General features: G+C 52.1%; 1 protein-coding gene across 1 annotated transcript; it reads right to left on the reverse strand.

Moving 5' to 3' along the window:
- Positions 1 to 1,106: 1,106 nt before the first annotated feature.
- brpf1 (bromodomain and PHD finger containing, 1) lies at positions 1,107 to 19,329 on the reverse strand. The gene is made up of 17 exons (XM_066697629.1): positions 19,030 to 19,329; positions 18,015 to 18,606; positions 16,502 to 17,383; positions 16,042 to 16,231; positions 14,950 to 15,237; positions 14,221 to 14,759; positions 13,955 to 14,120; positions 13,509 to 13,640; positions 13,270 to 13,398; positions 12,419 to 12,848; positions 12,014 to 12,310; positions 11,606 to 11,890; positions 11,363 to 11,510; positions 11,079 to 11,209; positions 6,078 to 6,196; positions 4,059 to 4,213; positions 1,107 to 3,462 (listed from the first exon to the last, which is right to left on the reverse strand). The coding sequence occupies exons 3-17, from the start codon at positions 17,335 to 17,337 to the stop codon at positions 3,279 to 3,281; spliced, it is 4,029 nt and encodes a 1,342-aa protein (XP_066553726.1). The 5' UTR covers positions 17,338 to 17,383; positions 18,015 to 18,606; positions 19,030 to 19,329; the 3' UTR covers positions 1,107 to 3,278.
- Between the last annotated feature and the right edge of the window lie 300 nt (positions 19,330 to 19,629).

The following is a 19,629-nucleotide window of genomic DNA, read 5'->3' on the forward strand; positions in this document are numbered from 1 at the left end:
TGGAGGACTGGGACAGGAGCTAGGGGACAGGACTGCAGGGCCCTGGGACACATCGGGGCCCCTTTGTGCAGCTGCTCCAGGACACAGCCCAAGCCTGTCTTCGAGCGGCTGCACTAAGGGTCCCCGATGTGTCCTGGGGCCCTGCCACTGTATGTTGACAACCACTATGAGCCGCTGCCGTCACACAACAGGTTGTCAGTCAGTCAGGTTGTTTTGTTTCGTCTGTTTGAAGCTGCCGTCATGATGACTACCCGGTTTCATCTCCCCCGCATCTTTGCACTCCTTTGAGCTTCAGCTGCCTTCAAGGAGATCGCTATCAAAGGAGTCGCCTCCTACCTCTACCGCACCCCCCTCATCGTCTTCACTCTGGGGATTTTCTTTAGCTGCCTACAAGACTTTCCTGGAAAAACACCGCCCCTCTGCTGCCCTGGAGGCCCGGCAGTCGCCCCACTCTGGTGCGAAAGCGTATTTTGATGAGCAGCCCTGTTCCTCGAGAGCCCGATCCGTTTCCTGTCAGAGGCACCGGATTCCTAGACCCTGGGGTCCGCTGGGAGGGATGAGCAGAGAGATGCTTTTGGGTCGGGCGGTGGTCTCTTGTGGCCCAGAACAGAGGGCTGGCCCCGTCTCTGGGACCCAGCATCACTGCAGGCTGTGGTTTTGAGGCCCAGTCATGTGCCGTTACGGCCCCCCAGGCTGGCGTCAGTGCTCTCAGTTGGCTAATGAAGAGGTCAAGGGGAAGGAGAGGCCGAGACGTCTCGGCCCACAAAGACTGGTCTTGAATCACATGAGTTTACAGTTTCTTACTAGAATACGAGCCCTGCCAGCACTCAGCACAGGATCCCCACCGAGAGTCTACGCAGGCACACACGCACTCATTCACTCACACCGCCATCTGGGCACGGAGGGGGTTTTCCGTTCTCTTTTCTTCTTGTCAGCTGCCAGGGGGGCACAGGAAGAGCAGCCGGAGACGGAGACGCTCGCAGACAACTCTCAGGAGCGAGAGACCAGACTGCGATTACACACTCCCCTGACTGACACAGCATGAGGCCACACGAGAGAGGAAACCACACAGGCAGGTTTAAAAAAAATACATCACAAGGCAGAGATACAAAAACTGAATTATTTTATTAAAGTTCTATTTTTTTATTTTCATTTATTTTTTATTGTAAAAGTTCTAACACCGTTGTTCTCCAAACACTAGGACAGAAGCACGAGTGTCTAACTGCTCCACTATATGACCCCGCTCCCCCCCCGCGCTGCTCTCTGCATCCCTCGCTCCGGTCCTGGGGGTGGGAGGGTAGTGCATGATTGAGGGGGGGAGGGGGGGGGGAAATCAGTGCTTTTGCAATGCCCTCATCTCCACAATTCACCAGCCGATCACGGAGAACTCGTCAGTACGTCACTGGGAGCCCAGCCTCTCCCCACAGCTCCTCTCGCTGCACAAAAACGTTTTTATTTGTATAAAATAAAAAAAACATATAAATAAACTGTTCATGAGACGTCTGAGGTTTCATTTCATTCACACTCCGGTATGAACTCCCCCAGCTCAGGCCCCCCCGGCTCCTGCTCGACAGGTTCAGTCTGCAGTGGATCGTGGTAAAAAGAAAAAACAGACAAAAACACACAGAGAAAAGCCCTGGTGCGCCGTGTGCTGTCAGGCTTGTCCGGCTCCGGGCCCTCACTTGCTTATTGACTTAATACACTGATTTTACAACGAAGGTTATGACCTTCACGTTAAAACAAAAACACACCATAATAAATAAATTAATAACTTTAAAACCCCCGACTATCTGTGATCGCCCAGGCCGGAGTGGAGACGCGTATGAGGGGTGCGCATTACTGCCACTCTGGTGGCTGGCAGCGGAGGAAGACTGTACTTCCTGCCCTGCAGCAGTGCCTTTGCCCAGGTGCATTGTGGGCCACGGCGACACAATAGCCCCCAGCGTTTCCAAGATCACATCACTGGCTGGACGATCGGAGCAGCGCCGGAGTGAGCCTCCTGACATGGGGGGGCTGGAGAGGGGTGTCAAACTGCGGTCAGGGTCGGGGGGCAGGGGGGTGGTGTGATGCCGGCCCAGCTCTTGAGCTCCACCCTTGATGAAACCACCACCCCTTCGGGACGCCTGTACGCCTGCCCTTGATTGGGACACCAACACCAACAAAAACAGCAGTAGCAATAGACCCCCAAACCCCAAACCCTCAACCCAGTCCAGTCCAGCGCAGGATTCTGGCCCAGAACCATTCATTTGGAACTTCATAATTCAACGAGAGAATGAAAAAGCGAGGTCAGACCCAGCCCGACCCAAGAGCTGTAGAGGAACAACTGTCGCCATTCAGACACAAACGGCGCCGGTGGCGGCTGTGAACGTGTCCGAATGATCCTGATCCCGCTCTCGCCCATCCCCCGTTCACCACCCGGGTCTACTGTCTGGCACTTGCTGATGACATCACTCTCGTGCTCGAGTGACTTCAATAACTTGACCTTTTTGATTTAAAAAAATGAATAAAATGTATATAAAGCCAGACCGGCCTGCCCAGAGCAACCCGCCCCCGGGAGAACATGATTTTGGCTCAAAACAGCTCATTGGAATTTCTTCATCATCGAATGAAATAATTAAACACCGCGAACGGACAGGACGGCCTGGCTCCATCCCGCAGGGGGCTGCAATACCAGCACAATGACACTGGCACACGGGAGTGCTGTACAGGACGGAGAATGCTTTAAAATATATAATCATATATATATATATATATATATATATATATATACAAAAAGAAAAAAAAAACATTAAAAAAAAAAAAAAAAAAAACAACAACAAATGTCCTGAAGACATGATGTGCTGGCTATATACATGTCACGGTTATAAACAATAAATAGCTCCTAATTTTCTCCGGGTTTTGTAGTTTTTTAAACTTTCCATGAGGACCATCCCAATTCGTTCATTTGGGGTAGTGGGGGGTGAAACTGGAGAGAGAGAGAGAGCGCGTCTGAGGGACAGTTGTTGCTTTGTTCGTGTGGTTTAAAAGGCCCAGGTCCCACTGCGGGACTGTGATTGTCTCTGGGCCGGTGGCCGCTGCGGTCCAGCGTCTGTCTGTCCATGTGTCCATGTATCTCACAGTGAGTCTGCGGTGCGGGGGGCTCCTCGTGTCTGCGGGGGTCTCACAGTGTCCCCGTGGCCCTTCCAGTCTCTGTTGGTTTGCTGTGCGGTGCAGTGATTCTGCAGTGGACAGTGTGTGCCAGTGTGCGTGTGCGTGTGTGTGTGAGGGTGCAGTGCCAGTCAGTCCGTGTCGCTGGAGTCGCTGCTCGGGTCCCCCTGCACCTTGTTGCGGTGCTGCATGGCGCGGTGGTACGCCACCTGCACCGACTTCCTGATGTTGGACTTCCTGCCTTCCAGCATCTTGTCCTTGTCCAGCTCCTGGTCCACACCCAGAGGGACCAGCTTCGTCCGCGGCAGCCACTGCCTGGACACACGGAGACAGAGACACTGTTACTCTCACTGTACACACACACAGTTACTCTCATTGTACAGACACACACACACAGTTACTCTCACTGTACACACACACACACACACACACAGTTACTCTCACTGTACACACACACACAGTTACTCATTGTACACACACACACAGTTACTCACTGTACACACACACAGTTACTCACTGTACACACACACAGTTACTCTCACTGTACACACACACATACATAGTTACTCTCACTGTACACACACACACACATAGTTACTCTCACTGTACACACACACACACACACACACACAGACACACACACATAGTTACTCTCACTGTACACACACACACACATAGTTACTCTCACTGTACACACACAGTTACTCACTGTACACACACACACACACACACACAGTTACTCCCACTGTTCACACACACAAAGACACAGACACACACTTCCTGGAAACAGACAGTGAGAACGGAACAGATGGAGAGATGAAGAGGGAGAAGGAAACAGACGGGGAGGGAGGGATGCAGCTGTGAGAGAGAGAGAGGAGAGAGGGGACTGGATGGCACTGCGCTGGACTGACCAGGTCCTCTTGTTGTCAAAGAACAGCACAAGGAAGAGATGCTCTCGGGCCTCCTGGGTCATCTGCTCCCCCAGCTTGAGCACATCCAGAGGGGGCACCGGGATGGGCACGCCATGGTGGAACACCCCCTCGCGGGGCATCTTAGGGTCGATGATCTACAGAGAGGAGGGAGAGGAAGAGGGAGAGAGTGAGGGGGAGAGGCAGAAGGAAGATAAAAGTATGACCGAAAGATTGAACTGCAGGTGTGGTGAGTCTGGACAGCCATCGACGCACTGCAGGCAAATGCACTCCAATGAGGGTGCTGCTCCCTTGTGGCCCCTCCTGGGAAGTGCACTGCAGCCCACCTGGCACAGGTCTGTGTCTCTGCCCGTGTCTCTCTCAGACCCCGTTTCCACTAGCCACGTTTAGCTGCACCTCAGCCATGCCGGGGGGGTTTCCACTAGGGCTGAGCTGCACCTCTGCCTGTACCTGCACTGGTTTCAGGAGCACAGTTTCGTACATTGTATCGGCGGAGTCCCACACGGGTCCGGGTCAGTACTGTGATGTCACTGACACGGCGCCACTGCATTCTGACATCGTAACTACAGTGATGGCGGCTGCTCTCGATGCGAGAGATGCGCTAGAAACTTTTGCAAAGAAGGAATGTGTGAGTTTACCTTGGGAAAGCGATTAATCTGGGGCAGTTATTAATGTACGGTGGAAAAGTGCCACACAGGATTAATTGCTTGGAGCAGGAGTGTTCGAAAAGATCGCAAAAATCCTGCCGGAGAAAGGACTGCAGGACTGCAGGACTGCAATACAATGTGCCCTGACAAAATACATTGCTTTTTTTGTTATAAACACCCGCAAACATAAAATATTCGTCTTGGATTTAAATTAAATGTCCCGATATCTAGTAAATTATCTCAAAATTATAGAAAAGGCACGGTTTTTAGCTTCCCCCTGTTTACACCATCTTAAAACGATTAAAATGTTTAAAACGGAGGCAAATTTTTATGTGATCAATCTCATGAAGAATTGTACATTTAATTATATTTGTAATCCCTCATTATCGCTATAACTATGTGTTAATGGTAATCCAAGTATAGACGCTTTACCGAAATACAACCCTCACAAAACTTAGCAATTAATACAACTGATCCATTCATTAAAGGTGTCAAAGTTGTTTTTAAAGGAATCCAACTGTAAATAAAAGTTGATGCCACCTGCGATGTTATTCTATTTTGCACATTGATGAATCTGCAGGTACAGAGAAAACATGCTGACACTGAATTTGTGGGAAAACTGTTCCAGTAAATTACGGATCCCAGTGTTGTAGCCGTATTTATATACACATGTATGAGTTTTGCTTAAGAAACTGTCTGTGACTGTCATACTGTGTATTTCATGATATAGATATGTAGTGACACGGTACAGATTTAAACCCAGCGCACTGTATTTAATAATGCAATGCAGTTCATTCTCCCACAGATATATAATAAGGGCGAATATGTAGGATACTTAAATTAAGCTCTATTGTCAGTGTTAATCTGATCATGATACAGGGAGAAGCAACACAGTTATTTACGATGTGCTGGTAAACAAAATAAACTAGGTGAAATTTTAAGTGATGTCATTTGTTTTATATATTGTTTCAATGTGTCCCGGTTTCTACTTTTGAATATCTTGTATAACTTATACTATAAGACTGTTAGATATCATAAAAAAGTTTCAGGCCAAAGTTTATTGCACTTTAATGTTAGCAGTATTTCAGCCTCCAGTTTAAAACACTAAATCCCAGAGTGCCGAGGGTCCCAGACTGCGTTTTGACCTTTTGTGTCTCAGTCACTTCCTAGGGCAGCTGGACCCACGACAGTGAGTGGAAACGCTGTCGGCACAGTGCAGGTGCGCAGTTACAGCCCGGCCATGCTGAGGTGCACCTGAACGTGGCCAGTGGAAACGGGGTATCAGTCTGTTTGACTCTTAAGTATGTGTGTGAGTCTCTCTCTGTGTGACTGTGTGTGTGTGTGTGTCTCTCACCAGTGCGGGGTAGGAGGGGTATCCGCGGCACTTGGCCCAGACCAGATCCAGCGCGTCCAGGGGGGTGTACTCGTCTGGGGTCATCCAGCACCCTGACCTGCCTCTGCCAGAGCGCACCACTGCAACACAGCACAGAGCGTTACACACACACACAGCACGGAGCATTACACACACACACACACACACACACACACACACACACACACACACACACACACACACACACACAGCACAGAGCGCAGGGCTGGACAATAATTCAATATAAATATAGATCACGATATACACTCACCTAAAGGATTATTAGGAACACCATACTAATACTGTGTTTGACCCCCTTTCGCCTTCAGAACTGCCTTAATTCTACATGGCATTGATTCAACAAGGTGCTGAAAGCATTCTTTAGAAATGTTGGCCCATATTGATAGGATAGCATCTTGCAGTCGATGGAGATTTGTGGGATGCACATCCAGGGCACGAAGCTCCCGTTCCACCACATCCCAAAGATGCTCTATTGGGTTGAGATCTGGTGACTGTGGGGGCCAGTTTAGTACAGTGAACTCATTGTCATGTTCAAGAAACCAATTTGAAATGATTCGACCTTTGTGACATGGTGCATTATCCTGCTGGAAGTAGCCATCAGAGGATGGGTACATGGTGGTCATAAAGGGATGGACATGGTCAGAAACAATGCTCAGGTAGGCCGTGGCATTTAAACGATGCCCAATTGGCACTAAGGGGCCTAAAGTGTGCCAAGAAAACATCCCCCACACCATTACACCACCACCACCAGCCTGCACAGTGGTAACAAGGCATGATGGATCCATGTTCTCATTGTGTTTATGCCAAATTCTGACTCTACCATCTGAATGTCTCAACAGAAATCGAGACTCATCAGACCAGGCAACATTTTTCTTTGTAAACCCTAGAAATGGTTGTGCGTGAAAATCCCAGTAACTGAGCAGATTGTGAAATACTCAGACCGGCCCGTCTGGCACCAACAACCATGCCACGCTCAAAATTGCTTAAACCACCTTTCTTTCCCATTCAACATTCAGTTTGGAGTTCAGGAGATTGTCTTGACCAGGACCACACCCCTAAATGCATTGAAGCAACTGCCATGTGATTGGTTGGTTAGATAATTGCATTAATGAGAAATTGAACAGGTGTTCCTAATAATCCTTTAGTTGAGTGTATATATTTTTTTCAATAACGGTGATATGATTTTTAAACAGATTTCCGATATTTCAATATACATTACAGCATTTGTCACTGACTGACGTTCAGGGCGCAGCCGTCAGAAAGAGCAGAACACAATTGGCTACTTGCGTGATGACGTACACCACAGACACGCAGCCAGTGCTCAGCAGTAGTAGGCTAAGCTCTAACGCTGCAAGTTTTAGGTACAAAATGAGTACCCCTGACCGCAATACAAATGTGACTGAACGAGCTTCCACAAGTGAGGAGAAAGCAGACGAAATAGTTGATAAGAGAGGAAAGACTAATGTGGAAGTGGTTCGGCTATCTAAGATCTGATAAACTTCAGGTTTCAGTGTGCTGCAAAATGTGCCAGAGAGTGGTGCCGGCTAGCAGCAGGAACACATCAAATCTGTTCCACCATCTGAAGCAGTTCCACCCGATAGAATATTCTGAGGGTCAGAAGATGAGGCACCATAAAAGTTAAAGCCAACCTGTCCCTGAAACATCACCACCACCCCCATCTCCAACACCAGCTGTGTCAAAAGAGAAACCCATGCAGCAAACACAGATGGCTGCATTCATGCCTTATGACAAACAGTCTAAGGCCGTTACAAACTTCTTGGCTAAGGACATGATGCCGTTTAGTACCTGGCCGAAAATATTTTTCACGCACAGCTATACCTACATTTTATGGTGAAGTTAGGGAAACGGTGGAGGAGCAACTGAAGTCAGTGTCATATTTTGCAACCACAGCTGACCTGTGGTCAAGCCGAACCTCGGAACCATACTTGAGCCTGACAGTCGACTTTATTGACCAAGATTGGAAGCTTGTCAGCTTATGCCTCCAGATGGTCTACTTTCCTGAGGATCACACGGGCGAAGCAATTGCAGCCAGACTTACGGATACGCTCGCCTCCTGGGGACTCAGTGAGGACCGCCGGGTCTGCATCACCACAGATAGCGGGACCAATATCATCAAAGCCGCTGAGTTGAACAGATGGACAAGACTACAATGCTTCGGGCACCGACTGAACTCTGCTGGTAAGTTATTGGTAAGTTATACACAGTTAATATAAATGTTAGTGTTATGTTAAGATGTTTTGTTTATGGTATGAGGATATATTACTAAAATCATTGCAGTAACAAAAAGGCGATATGCTTAACACAAAATAGGCCTAACCTAAACGTAGCTTATCATAGCAGTGCTTGTATGTTTTTTGATAGCTATTTTTATATTGTTTATATTTGTTTATATTCTTTTTATATTCACACAATTTTATTGTGTGCCATTTATTCTTGCTTTATGGTTGTTGCATGCCATGTCATAAGAATTTCATTGAGCATGTGTTACACTGTGCATTTTATTTGATAAATAATACACTTGAGTTCTGTGTTGTGTAGACTATGAATATGGAGCCTTGTGTTGCTCTCTTTAGTGGCTGCTCTGCTACTCATCATAAAGCTCCATACCCAACCCAGACATTAGATATTACATAGTACTTAGTTGCCCTATAGTTTTGATTAGGTGATTTCATTCCCCCTATTTAAGTGATTTTATAGGCTATTAATTTAATCTTTAGTCAAGACATGCATATCTGTATGGATTATACATACAGCAATTACCCAATTAAATTCAAAGGTGTTTTACTGGCATGGGAACAGATGTTTACTTTGCCAAATCAGGTGTGAAATAAAAACAAAACAAAAATACGTAAGCAGGAGAATTGTGATTTTGCTGTAAGAATAATAAAAATAAACAGAAAATTGTATTTAAAATATAAATACAAATGAGAACTATATATTGCAATATTTTTATCTCTCTGTCTACAGAGAAAGTTAACCAAAGTTAAAGACAAGCGAGTGGACAGAACAGCTGGGGTCTGTATAAGGGTGGTGGCTGCCTTCTCCTACTCCTGGAAGAACGGGGCCTTGCAGCTGCTCAGGAGGAGTATCACTTGCAAAAGCACAAGCTCATCAGTGAAACACCAACAAGATGGGGCTCCCGTCAACAAGTGGTGAAGCGGGTTCTAGAGCAGAAAAGGGCCATCACAGAGGTCCTCTCAAAGGACAAGACGACCAGGTCGCTGCTTCCTACCTGGCAAGATGTGGATGTTTTAGAGTCTATAGATGCAGCTCTAAGCCCACTCCTCCAATTCACAAATGCCTCGTCTGGTGAGTCCTATGTCAGTGTGTCATTCCTAAAACCAGTGATGCATCTCTTCAACACCTCCATCTTGAAGGAAGCAAAGGATGAAACACAGCTCACCAAGACCATAAAGACAACAGTGATGGGATACTTCAACGAAAAGTATGATGTCCCAGCCATGGATGATCTAATTGACATGGCATGCCTCGTTGACCCAAGATTCAGGCTTCAGTACACTCAGGAGAGGAGAGAATACATCAAAGAGAGCTGTGTTGGAGATGCTGAAGGGAGAGAGAGCTGTTGTGGTAAGGGAAGAGGAGTCCAGAGAAGAAGCCATGGAAGACGCATCTGCAGCAGTGCCACCAGCCAAGAAAACAAAGCGGTCTCTGCCTAGCTTTTTTCCAAACAGGCCCACAACTACCAACACAGAAGGTTGAGAGGGAGCTCGGCAACTACCTTCTCCACATGCTGACAATGACTGAAATCCTCTGGATTGGTGGAAAGTCTATCAAAAGAACTTCCCCAGAGTAAGCCAACTGGCACAACATTACTTGTGCATTCAGGCCACAAGCTCCCCCTCTGAGGGTTTTTAGTACAGGTGGCAACGTTGTCACTTGTAAAAGGGCATCTCTGAAGCCAGATAATGTAGACCAGCTTGTATTTCTTGCCAGAAACCTCTAGAGCCTGTCATAGGATGTCATCAACCCTCAGCAATGTCCCTGCCCCAGCAACATGTGTTTTTGTTGTTGCTCACTCTTTTGTTCTGTTTTCTGCAGCAACTCTGAGCACTTTTCATATTCTTTATCCTGGCTGAAGCACTTTTGTTTCAATCTATAAGAATAATATAATCAGCCTATGTTATAGTTTAAAGTTAAAGATATTCAAATTAATAATGTGAGAGTCTTAGGTTTATTTCACAGTGATTTCACATTTCTTGTTTGTATGAAGGCTAAATAGAAATAAAAGGTGAACATTAATTTATTTGTACCATTTTTATTTCTAAAATATTACATAGTTTTATAGGAGGAGGTTTCATAGACTTGGCAAATTATTTTTCAGAAGTTTGTAAGTACAGACATCCGTTGTGGGTGTTCTTGGCAGTTTTTCGGAGGCTTTTATATTGTTCATATCAATATCGGAATTATATCATACCGACCGAAAGTAAGAAATATATCGTGATATAAATTTTGGCCATATCGTCCAGCCCTGACAGAGTGTTACACACACACACACAGCACAGAGCGTTACACACACACACACACACACAGCACAGAGCGTTACACACACACACACACACACACACACACACACACACACACACACATACACACGGCACAGAGCGTTACACAAAAACACACACACACAGCACAGAGCGTTACACACACACACACACACATACACACGGCACAGAGCGTTACACAAAAACACACACACACGGCACAGAGTGTTACACACACACACACACACACATACACATGGCACAGAGCGTTACACAAAAACACACACACACACACACACACACACACGGCACAGAGCGTTACACAAAAACACACACACACAGCACAGAACGTTACACACACACACGGCACAGAGCATTACACACACACACACACACACACACACACACACACGGCACAGTGTTATACACAGTTACTCACTGTGTGGGACGCTGCGCCCCCCCACGGAGTAGGACTCGTTCTCGGTGCCGGATGTCTCCTCACTGCTGTCCTCCGGGAAGGTGGATCGAGGGAACGAGGGCTTTCCACGGCCCTGCTTTGACGGAGTGGTGCTGAGAGGGGGAGAGCAGCGCTGTCAACACGCTGCTGGACACAGAGTGACCTCCCTCTTGCCACTTTCCTGCCCCTTTTTAACACCCTACCTCTCCCCCACCCTCCCACTTCCCCATCCCACCCATGTCCCCTGCCCCTCCCTCCCTCAGTACCTGGTGCGGTCGGATGCGGCGCTGCTGCTCGTGCTGGTGGTCGACTCGGAGTCGGAGCTGGAGCGCGGGAGGCTGCGCTCGTTGCGGTACACACGGAAACTCTCTGTGACCGGCTGACTGCCGCCGTCAAACCCGTTCGAGGGCAGCCCTGGGGGGAGGGGAGGGGTAAGATGCAACTGCGCATCATGGCGTGTGTCTTTGTGCACATTGTAGCATGTTGTGTGTGTGAGAGATTCGTGTTACCTAGCGCTGGCTCCTCGATGTCGCTCTCGCTCTCGGAGCTGGAGGTGGAGCGGGGGCTGCGCGTGCGTTTCCTCTGCCGGGGGCCGGACAGCAGGGGCAGCTGGGGGGGCCCCACGGGGCTGGGGCCGCTCATACCCGGGCCTCCTTGCCCCCCTGTGTCCCGGTTCTTGGGGGGCCGGCCAGGCCGCTTGGGGGGGCCGGCGGCCTTGGGGTTCTTCTTGGAGAACAGGACAGAGGTGCGGCGCCCCACCTCTGGAGCCAGGACTGAAGAGGAGGGCCCCAGGTCTGGAGAGAGGAGCACTGTTACACACCGATGCGCACTGTACTGGCAGTGTGTATAGAGGGTGCTGTACAGTGTTGCATGTGTGTGGGGTTGTGTGTGCCCTGACCTCCCGCCTCACTGGGTACCTTTGCTGCCCATCTCGTGGCTGCTGCTCTCTCCTCCTTCGTCGTGCCGGGAGTCCCCGGAAGCGTGGTGGGGCAACGCAGCCCCCCGCTCGCCTCCCCCCTCCCGGCCCAGGCCCCCGCCCTCGCGCTGGTGTGCCAGCTTGCGCTTGATGACAGTCATCTCCTTGCGCAGTGCCTTGGCACGCCGGGAGCGACCAATGCTGTGTTTGCCCGCGCTGACCTCGTCAAAACACTGCTGCAGGAAGCGCAGCTGCTCCTCCAGGGGCAACCGCTTCCTGTTCTCTGGAAGGAGCAGGTCTGAGGGAGGAGGCAGACCAGGAGAGGAGAGTCAGAGAGAGCGCGAGAGAGACGGCCACAGAGTGAGAAACACTCACACAGATCACAGAGACACGGAGCCTCACTCACCGTCCTCGGGCAGGGGCTGCGCTCGGTCTCTGTCCCTCTCCCGGTCCCTCTCTCGGTCCCGGTCCCTGTCCCTCTCCCGGTCCCTCTCTCGGTCCCGGTCCCTGTCCCTCTCCCGGTCCCTCTCTCGGTCCCGGTCTCGGGGCCCCTCGGTCTCGGGCTCACGGGGCAGGTGCATGCCAGTGTCGTAGTCGAAGCCGATGCGCTCTGCCTGTCGGCGTGCCTGTCTCAGCACCGCCCCCCCCGTCTCCCGCAGCCGCAGCGCGGCGCGGTAGAACACTGTGTCCTTGGCGTTGTACTTCAGGCAGTTGTTGACGATGAGGCCGAAGTCGGCCTCGAAGGCCTGGAAGCTGAGGTAGCGGTGCGCCTCCAGGCTGCTCCACATGGTCTGGAAGTCCATCGGCCGCTCAATGTGGTCCAGATAGTCGGGGACCTGCAAGGGAGAGAGGGAGAGACAGAGGAGGGAGGAAGAAAGAGGGAGTGATGAAGAGAGAGGGGAAAGAGATGGTGAGTCATGTCTTTGAAGCAGACATGCAGTCGGTCAGGTCTGGGGAACAGTCAGTTAGTCAGAGTGTGTGTGTGTCAGTGTGCGAGTGTCAGTGCAAGTGTGTGTGTGTGTCAGTGTGCGAGTGTCAGTGCAAGTGTGTGTGTGTGTCAGTGTGCGAGTGTCAGTGTGTGTCAGTCAGTCAGTCGGCTGTGAAGACATGACCATTGATGGAGTGGTCACTGAATTTTGTTCTAAAATGAGAAACTCTGCGGTTATTTTTGACCCTAGTTTAAATTTTGAGCCTCACGTTGGGACTGTCACCAAACTGTGCCAGTGTGTGCATGTCAGTCAGTCAGCGTGTGCATACCTCTGCCAGCGGCACCGGCTCGGTGAAGAAGTGGCTGGTGTCGCGGTCCTGCAGCTGCTCCAGGGTGCTGCGCAGCAGGATGAGGAAGGGGGTGAGCTGCATCTCCAGCGCCAGCTGCTGCACCTTGATCTGAGCACAGACCCACCGTCACTCACCGACACTCCCACACAGACACAGACGCTCCAACACACATGCGCTCACTCAGGCACACAGACCCCGCCCCGCCCCACCCTCCTCACCGTCTCTCTCTTGAGCTTCTCTCTCTTGCGAATGAGCTCCACCAGCAGCCGGGCTCGCTCCAGGTCGTGCCGCAGCCTCTGCCAGGACTTCAGCTGCTCCTTCAGGGCCGAGTGCTTCTCCTCTGTGTCCCTCTGGACACACAGACACAGGCCGGAGAGATGGACAGACATCATATTTGGGTCGTGAGAGTGTGGGGCTGTATGTGTGCATTTTCTGTGCCACAGATTTTGATTATGATTGAAATACGGTTTGTTATAATTTCTGTAATGCTTTGGAGGGGAGAGAGAAAGGGAGGGAGAGAGAGAGAGTGGGAGGAAGATACATACCCTGCCAATAAAGCACCTTGAACTGAACTGAATTGAATGAAGAGGGGCAGAGAGAGGGAGATGGACTGTGTGTGAGTATAGATGTGTGACGTGCAGGCGTGTGTGTGGTGTGTGCTCACAATGGGCAGCTGCTCGGCATTGCGCTGGGACTGCAGGTGTGTCTGCAGGCGACGCAGCAGCGGGACCCCATTGCGACTCTGTCTCTTCAGAGTCCAGTAGCTGTGCAGCCGCTGCATGAACTGGCTCTTCCGCGGCACAGAGAGACCGCTGGTGATCTTACTGAGCCTGGAGAGAGGGAGGGAGGGACAGAGAGAGAGAGGGACATCAATAACCATCCATCGGGTGTCTGTGGATCGAGTGCTCAGTGCTCAGTGCGCAGCAGTACCTGTGGGGGGGGATGCAGGGCACCGACACCACGGGTGCGGCCGCCCTCTTCTCCGCCAGGATCTTGCGCGCCTTCTTCATCTTGAGCCGCGACCGCGCCTTGGCCCGCTTCACGCGCTCCGAGCTCCAGCCCTTGGGGTCGTCGTCGTGGCCGCAGGCGTCGTCCAGGTCCTCGGGCTCGCCCTCGCTGTGCGACGAGCCACCCCCGCCTCCCCCGCCAGCGCCGCCGCCCCCGGGGCCGCAGGAGGGGCCGCGGCGGGCGGAGCCGGGGGGCGTGTGGATGTCGCAGTAGGCGGTCTTGCGGACACTGAAGGAGGTGCCGTTGGCGCCCGTCTCCCTCACCGGCTCCATCTTCATGTAGAGGCCGGCCTGCTGAGCGCAGGTCACGTGGAAGGCCGTGTAGCAGTTGGCCTTGTGGCACTGGATGCAGGCGCCCGAGCCGCGCTGCTTGCAGATGTAGCAGGTGAGCTTCCAGCGCGCAGGGGGGATGTGCTCGATGCTGTCGATGGGCTCCAGGAACACAGTGTTAGCGAAGCACACCTGGGCAGAGCGGGGGATAACCAAAAGGACAGGAGGTGAAGGGAGAGGTCAACAATATCCACCGCTCCCTCCCTACATCTACTCCAATGATATCCCCACCCTCCTGTCCCTCCTCATCAGCCTCTCTTCTCTTCTCTCCTCCCTTCCTTCCTTCCCCTCCCCTCTCCTGTCCTCTCCTCCTCTCCCTCACCTCGGGTATCCACAGGGCGCAGACCACGTGAGCCCAGCGCGCATCGTCCGTCTGCTTGAACGCGCCGCCCTTGTTGGGGCAGAGGGCGCAGTCGACGGCGCGGGAGGGGGACTGCAGGCAGCGTCGGCACAGCCACTGGCCCTCAGGGATGTAGGGCACGCCGTAGCACTCCTGGTGCACCGCCAGGTTGCACATGTCGCAGAACAGGATGACGTTGCTACTCTGGCACTCGCCGTCATTGCAGATGCAGCACACCGCATCCTCGTCTATCAGGGCGCCGGGGTCCGCCTGGGGGCGAGAGAGTGGTGGTGGTTTTTTGGTAGGGGAAGTTGGGACTCAGACACTGACACAGAGTGACAGCGAGAAACACACACTTGCACAGAGAGTGTTGCTAGGGTATATTGTCAGAAGTGTAGAATTGAGAACAAGGGCAGTGATGTTCAGACTGTACAATGCACTAGTTAGAGCTCATCTGGATACTGTGGACAGTTCTGGGCTCCACACTTCAAGAAAGATATCGCTGCTCTAGAGGCAGTTCAGAGGAGAGCAACCAGACTTATTCCAGGTCTGAAGGGAATGTCCTACTGAGAGACTGAGGACCTGAACCTTTTCACCCTGGAACAGAGGAGACTACGTGGGGACTTGATCCAAGTCTTCAAAATCATGAAAGGCATCGACCACATCAAACCAGAGGAGCTTTTCCAGATCAGCAGGGACACACGCACCCGGGGACACAAATGGAAATTGGGCTTCAAGGCATTCAAGACAGAAAACAGGAGACACTTCTTCACACAGAGAGGCGTCACAATCTGAACAAACTCCCCAGCGATGTGGCTGAAGAGACAATTTGGGAACATTCAAAAACAGACTGGATAGGATCCTTGATCACTTAGTTATTAATGGACACCAAACGAGCACGATGGGGCGAATGGGCTCTTCTCGATTGGACACTTTCTTACGTTCTTATATTTATGACACACTGACACTCAAACAGAGTCAAACCAACACACACAGACAGAGAGACAAGCAGACACACAGAGACATGCAGAGAGAGATGCACACACTCACACAGGCTGACAGACACACACAGACCTTGTTGTGGCTCTCGAAGTAGCTCTCCTTCTCCAAGCGGTCCATCAGGGACTCAAACACCTCCTGCGGAATGGGCGTGACCCCATCGGCACGGCGCCGGTCATTCATGATGTCTAGCCAGATGTAGTCCTCCTCGTCCATGTCATACTCCACCTCAGCATCCAGCTCCTCCAGAGACTTGTCTATATACCTGAGAGGGAGGAGATGTTCTTCAAAAACAAATGTCTGTCAAACTGTGGATTTGCTGTATGTATTGTTCCCCATCACCTTGTTCTTGAGCGCTGGACCAGTGCGTCACTGCTTTGCCAACACTGCTGTCAATTAGTCAAGACAGTAAATTGAGAGAGAGAGAGAGAGAGAGAGAGAGAGAGAGAGAGAGAGAGAGACACACACTCTCTCACACAAACGCACACAGAGACACACAGAGACAGAGAGAGCACAAGAAGTAGCCGGTGCCCACCTGTAGTAGGAAGAGGGCCGGGCTGGGGCATCGGGCCTGTCCTGCTCCAGCTCGCGGTACACCACCTCGGGTAGCTTGACGGCGGGACCAGAGGGGGCGCTGTGGCTGTGGTGGTGCGCTGTGGCCGCCGCCTCCTTCTTCCTCTCCTTGCTCTTGTGCTTGCCTGCCTTGGGTGTGGCCACCTTCCCGCCGTTAGCCGTGGCTGCGGAGCCCGCGTTGGCGCTGCCTCCGCCGGCGGCCGGGGTGTCGGGTCGATCCTTATTCCCGCCGCCGGCGTCCCCCCCGTCCCCCATCCCCCCACCGCCTCCTCCCCCTCCACCCCCGTTGCAGCCGCCGCCCCCCGTCCCGCTCAGAGAGTCGTCCCCGGCGCTCTCGTCCTCAGAGACCACATCCAGGGTCTCAAAGATGCTGATCCTGTGCATGCGGCCCTGGAACTCCACCTCCACCATGCGCTGCGCCTGCGCGTAGGTCATGGCCTCCCGGCCCGGGGAGTGGGAGAGCTCTGACTGGGCCGGGCTGCCCGGAGTGGGACTGCCCCCCCCCGCGCCCCCGGCCCCGCCGCAGCCTCCTCCCACCTCACCCCCCCCCACGTCCCCGTCCTCGCTCGCGCCCCCGCCGCCCCCGCCCCGTGACTGCCGGCCCTTCCTCTTGGGCTTGCGCTGGGGGGTGCCGCCCTGGGCCGGGGGGGGGTTGTCGTGGTCGTAGTGGTACAGGTGGTACTCGATGCCACTGTAGCTCTTGTACACCTTGCGGCACGTGCCCACGGGACACTCGTACGGAGGCTTGGTGGCCCGCAGGTTGTGGCAGAACGTCTTCACGTCAAAGTCCAGACCCATCGCGGCTCGAGGGGGCGGCTGGGCCAGCAGGAGAGCAAGCTTACATCTGAGAGCGAGGGAGAGGGAGAGAGGAGGCTGTCTAGCAGATGTTCATAAATATATACAGTGTCTCCTAAACACAAACATAGAGATTTACACACATAGGTACGGGTCGGTAGAAGGGACAGGATGCCTGCCAGTGCACCAGCTGACAGGTGGCGTGTGAGTGACAGCGTCTCGGTGAAGGCTGTGGAGGGGCTCAGCCCGGTCCGGCACCAAGTTCAGTGACTCAGACTGGCACACTGGGACAAGGGCCGCACACTTACAGATAAAACAGTTACGTTACAAAACACACAATTAGACACTGCTATAGTGCACATTCACAATGTGTAGCTCACATCCCCGACACCCTGGACCAATTCCGGCAGAACTGCTCCACGCAAATAAACATACTAGTAGACGGAATAATAATCATCATTAAAATGTGAAATATGATTCATAAAGAGACGGGGACGGACTGGATGAAGCAGCTAAACACACGCAGAACCGAGGGCACTACTGACAGTAATGTTTCAAGAAACAACGATGTATGTATCTCCAGTTGCAACAAAAACAGTGTAACGTAAGAAAGAAAAATGTATAATAAACCAGATTGAATCCCGAAACAAGCCAGAGGAATAATAACGTCGCAAACTCACCGGCCTCGGCGAGCTGAACTGGGCTGCTGTCTCTCCTACCATCGGACTGCTGGGCTCGGGCTTCGCGGGAAGTGAAATGTGCAGAGCACGTGTTGTGTTGTTTTTGTTTTCTGTGATAGTAACTGAACACCAGGAGCACAGCCCAACACTGCTGCGTGAACCGGGTGCCAGCCTGCCTGCCTGCCTGCCTGTCTGTCTGCCTGCCTGCCTGCCTGCCTGTCTGTCTGCCTGCCTGCCTGCCTGTCTGCCTGCCTGTCTGCCTGTCTGCCTGCCTGCCTGCCTGCCTGTCTGCCTGTCTGTCTGCCTGCCTGCCTGCCTGTCTGCCTGCCTGTCTGCCTGCCTGTCTGCCTGTCTGCCTGCCTGTCTGCCTGCCTGTCTGCCTGCCTGTCTGCCTGCCTGCCGGAGCGCTGCTGTCACTCTGTCCGCGTCTCCAACGGCCGTTACAGAACCAGTTTCAATTTTACAAAACAGCACCACAAAACGTTTAAAATGGTGCTGCTGTTTTTGGTTTGTTCTGCAGGTGGCGAGATCCTTCAAACTGCGCGCTTTCAGAGCTGCCTTCCGCTGTCGAGGAGTGCAGAGACCACAGGTCCTGAAAAGAGACGAGCAGTGAAAAGAGCATCGTTAAACAGTGGAGCTGATGTCTGGGACTCAACCGCTACTGAAGTGGCTACAACTGCCGGGTAAACGAGCAGCAGCGCCGACACGGTGTATCCCGCGGCGGCGCTGCACTGGCCGGGGCTGCTGCTGCTGCTGCCCGCTGTGTGGATGTTAATGTGTGAAGTGCCCGATGCAGGGAAACGGCGCTGTTTTCCTCCGTGCAGCGCCAGTGGGGCGCACAGCCCCGGCTAAAGGGGTGCACACTTCACAATCCATCACAGCATAGCCCCCTACTCATAAACGCCACACATGCGCCAATCTAAACGTGTTTACGTGCGTTTTCCTCCAGCCCTGGGGGGGACAGTGTATGTAAGTAACCCGTCCGGTGTGGATGCACTGCACAGCCGATACTCACACACTGCAGCCCCGGACGCGCTCAGCTCACGGCGGCTCCTTCCTCTGATTTCGGGCGGATCAATAGGATGCGATAAAAATAGCAACGAGCGGTGGAAGCCCCCGGGATGCCCCCTGCGAAGCCCCAAATCAGCGCCGTTTCATTGTGCAGCAATAACACAGGAACTGGAGGAACAAAAGGGACCAGCGCCACTGCTGCACCGGCCGACGCGCGTCCGCACTTTCGACACGCAGGACGGGTTTAGGTTTTCTACAAGATAACGAGCAGCCCCCCCGGCCCGCTGCTGTGCTCATCGTCTGACGTCGCCCGCGTCCATTTCGAGGGACTGGTATCGTGCGTGGTGCGCTACAGATTCACAGGGATCGTTTTTCTCTTTCTACGAATCGGCGAGTCTGTAATTGAAGGCTACACAAATGCCCAATGTGCTTCGTATGTTCTGCTCTTTCGGATTCGTTACAAAACACGGAAGAAAAAAACTAAAACAAATGGATGGTGTAATATTGCTCTTATTATGATCTCAAATTGAATCATAGCAAGACTTATCATAAAATACCCCAAAACCAAAACCACGACATCATCTTTGATTATTATTGAATCTGC

This window comes from Amia ocellicauda, chromosome 3, assembly GCF_036373705.1.
Source record: "Amia ocellicauda isolate fAmiCal2 chromosome 3, fAmiCal2.hap1, whole genome shotgun sequence".
Lineage (NCBI taxonomy): Eukaryota > Metazoa > Chordata > Actinopteri > Amiiformes > Amiidae > Amia > Amia ocellicauda.

Coding starts and splice junctions, on each gene's coding strand:
- brpf1 (XM_066697629.1), bottom strand. CDS start 17,337: ATGGGTCTGGACTTTGACGTGAAGACGTTCTGCCACAACCTGCGGGCC. Junction 15,238..16,041: donor ACTTCGAGAGCCACAACAAG/GTCTGTGTGTGT, acceptor TCTCGCCCCCAG/GCGGACCCCGGCGCCCTGAT. Junction 12,849..13,269: donor AGCCGGTGCCGCTGGCAGAG/GTATGCACACGC, acceptor TCTCCCTTGCAG/GTCCCCGACTATCTGGACCA.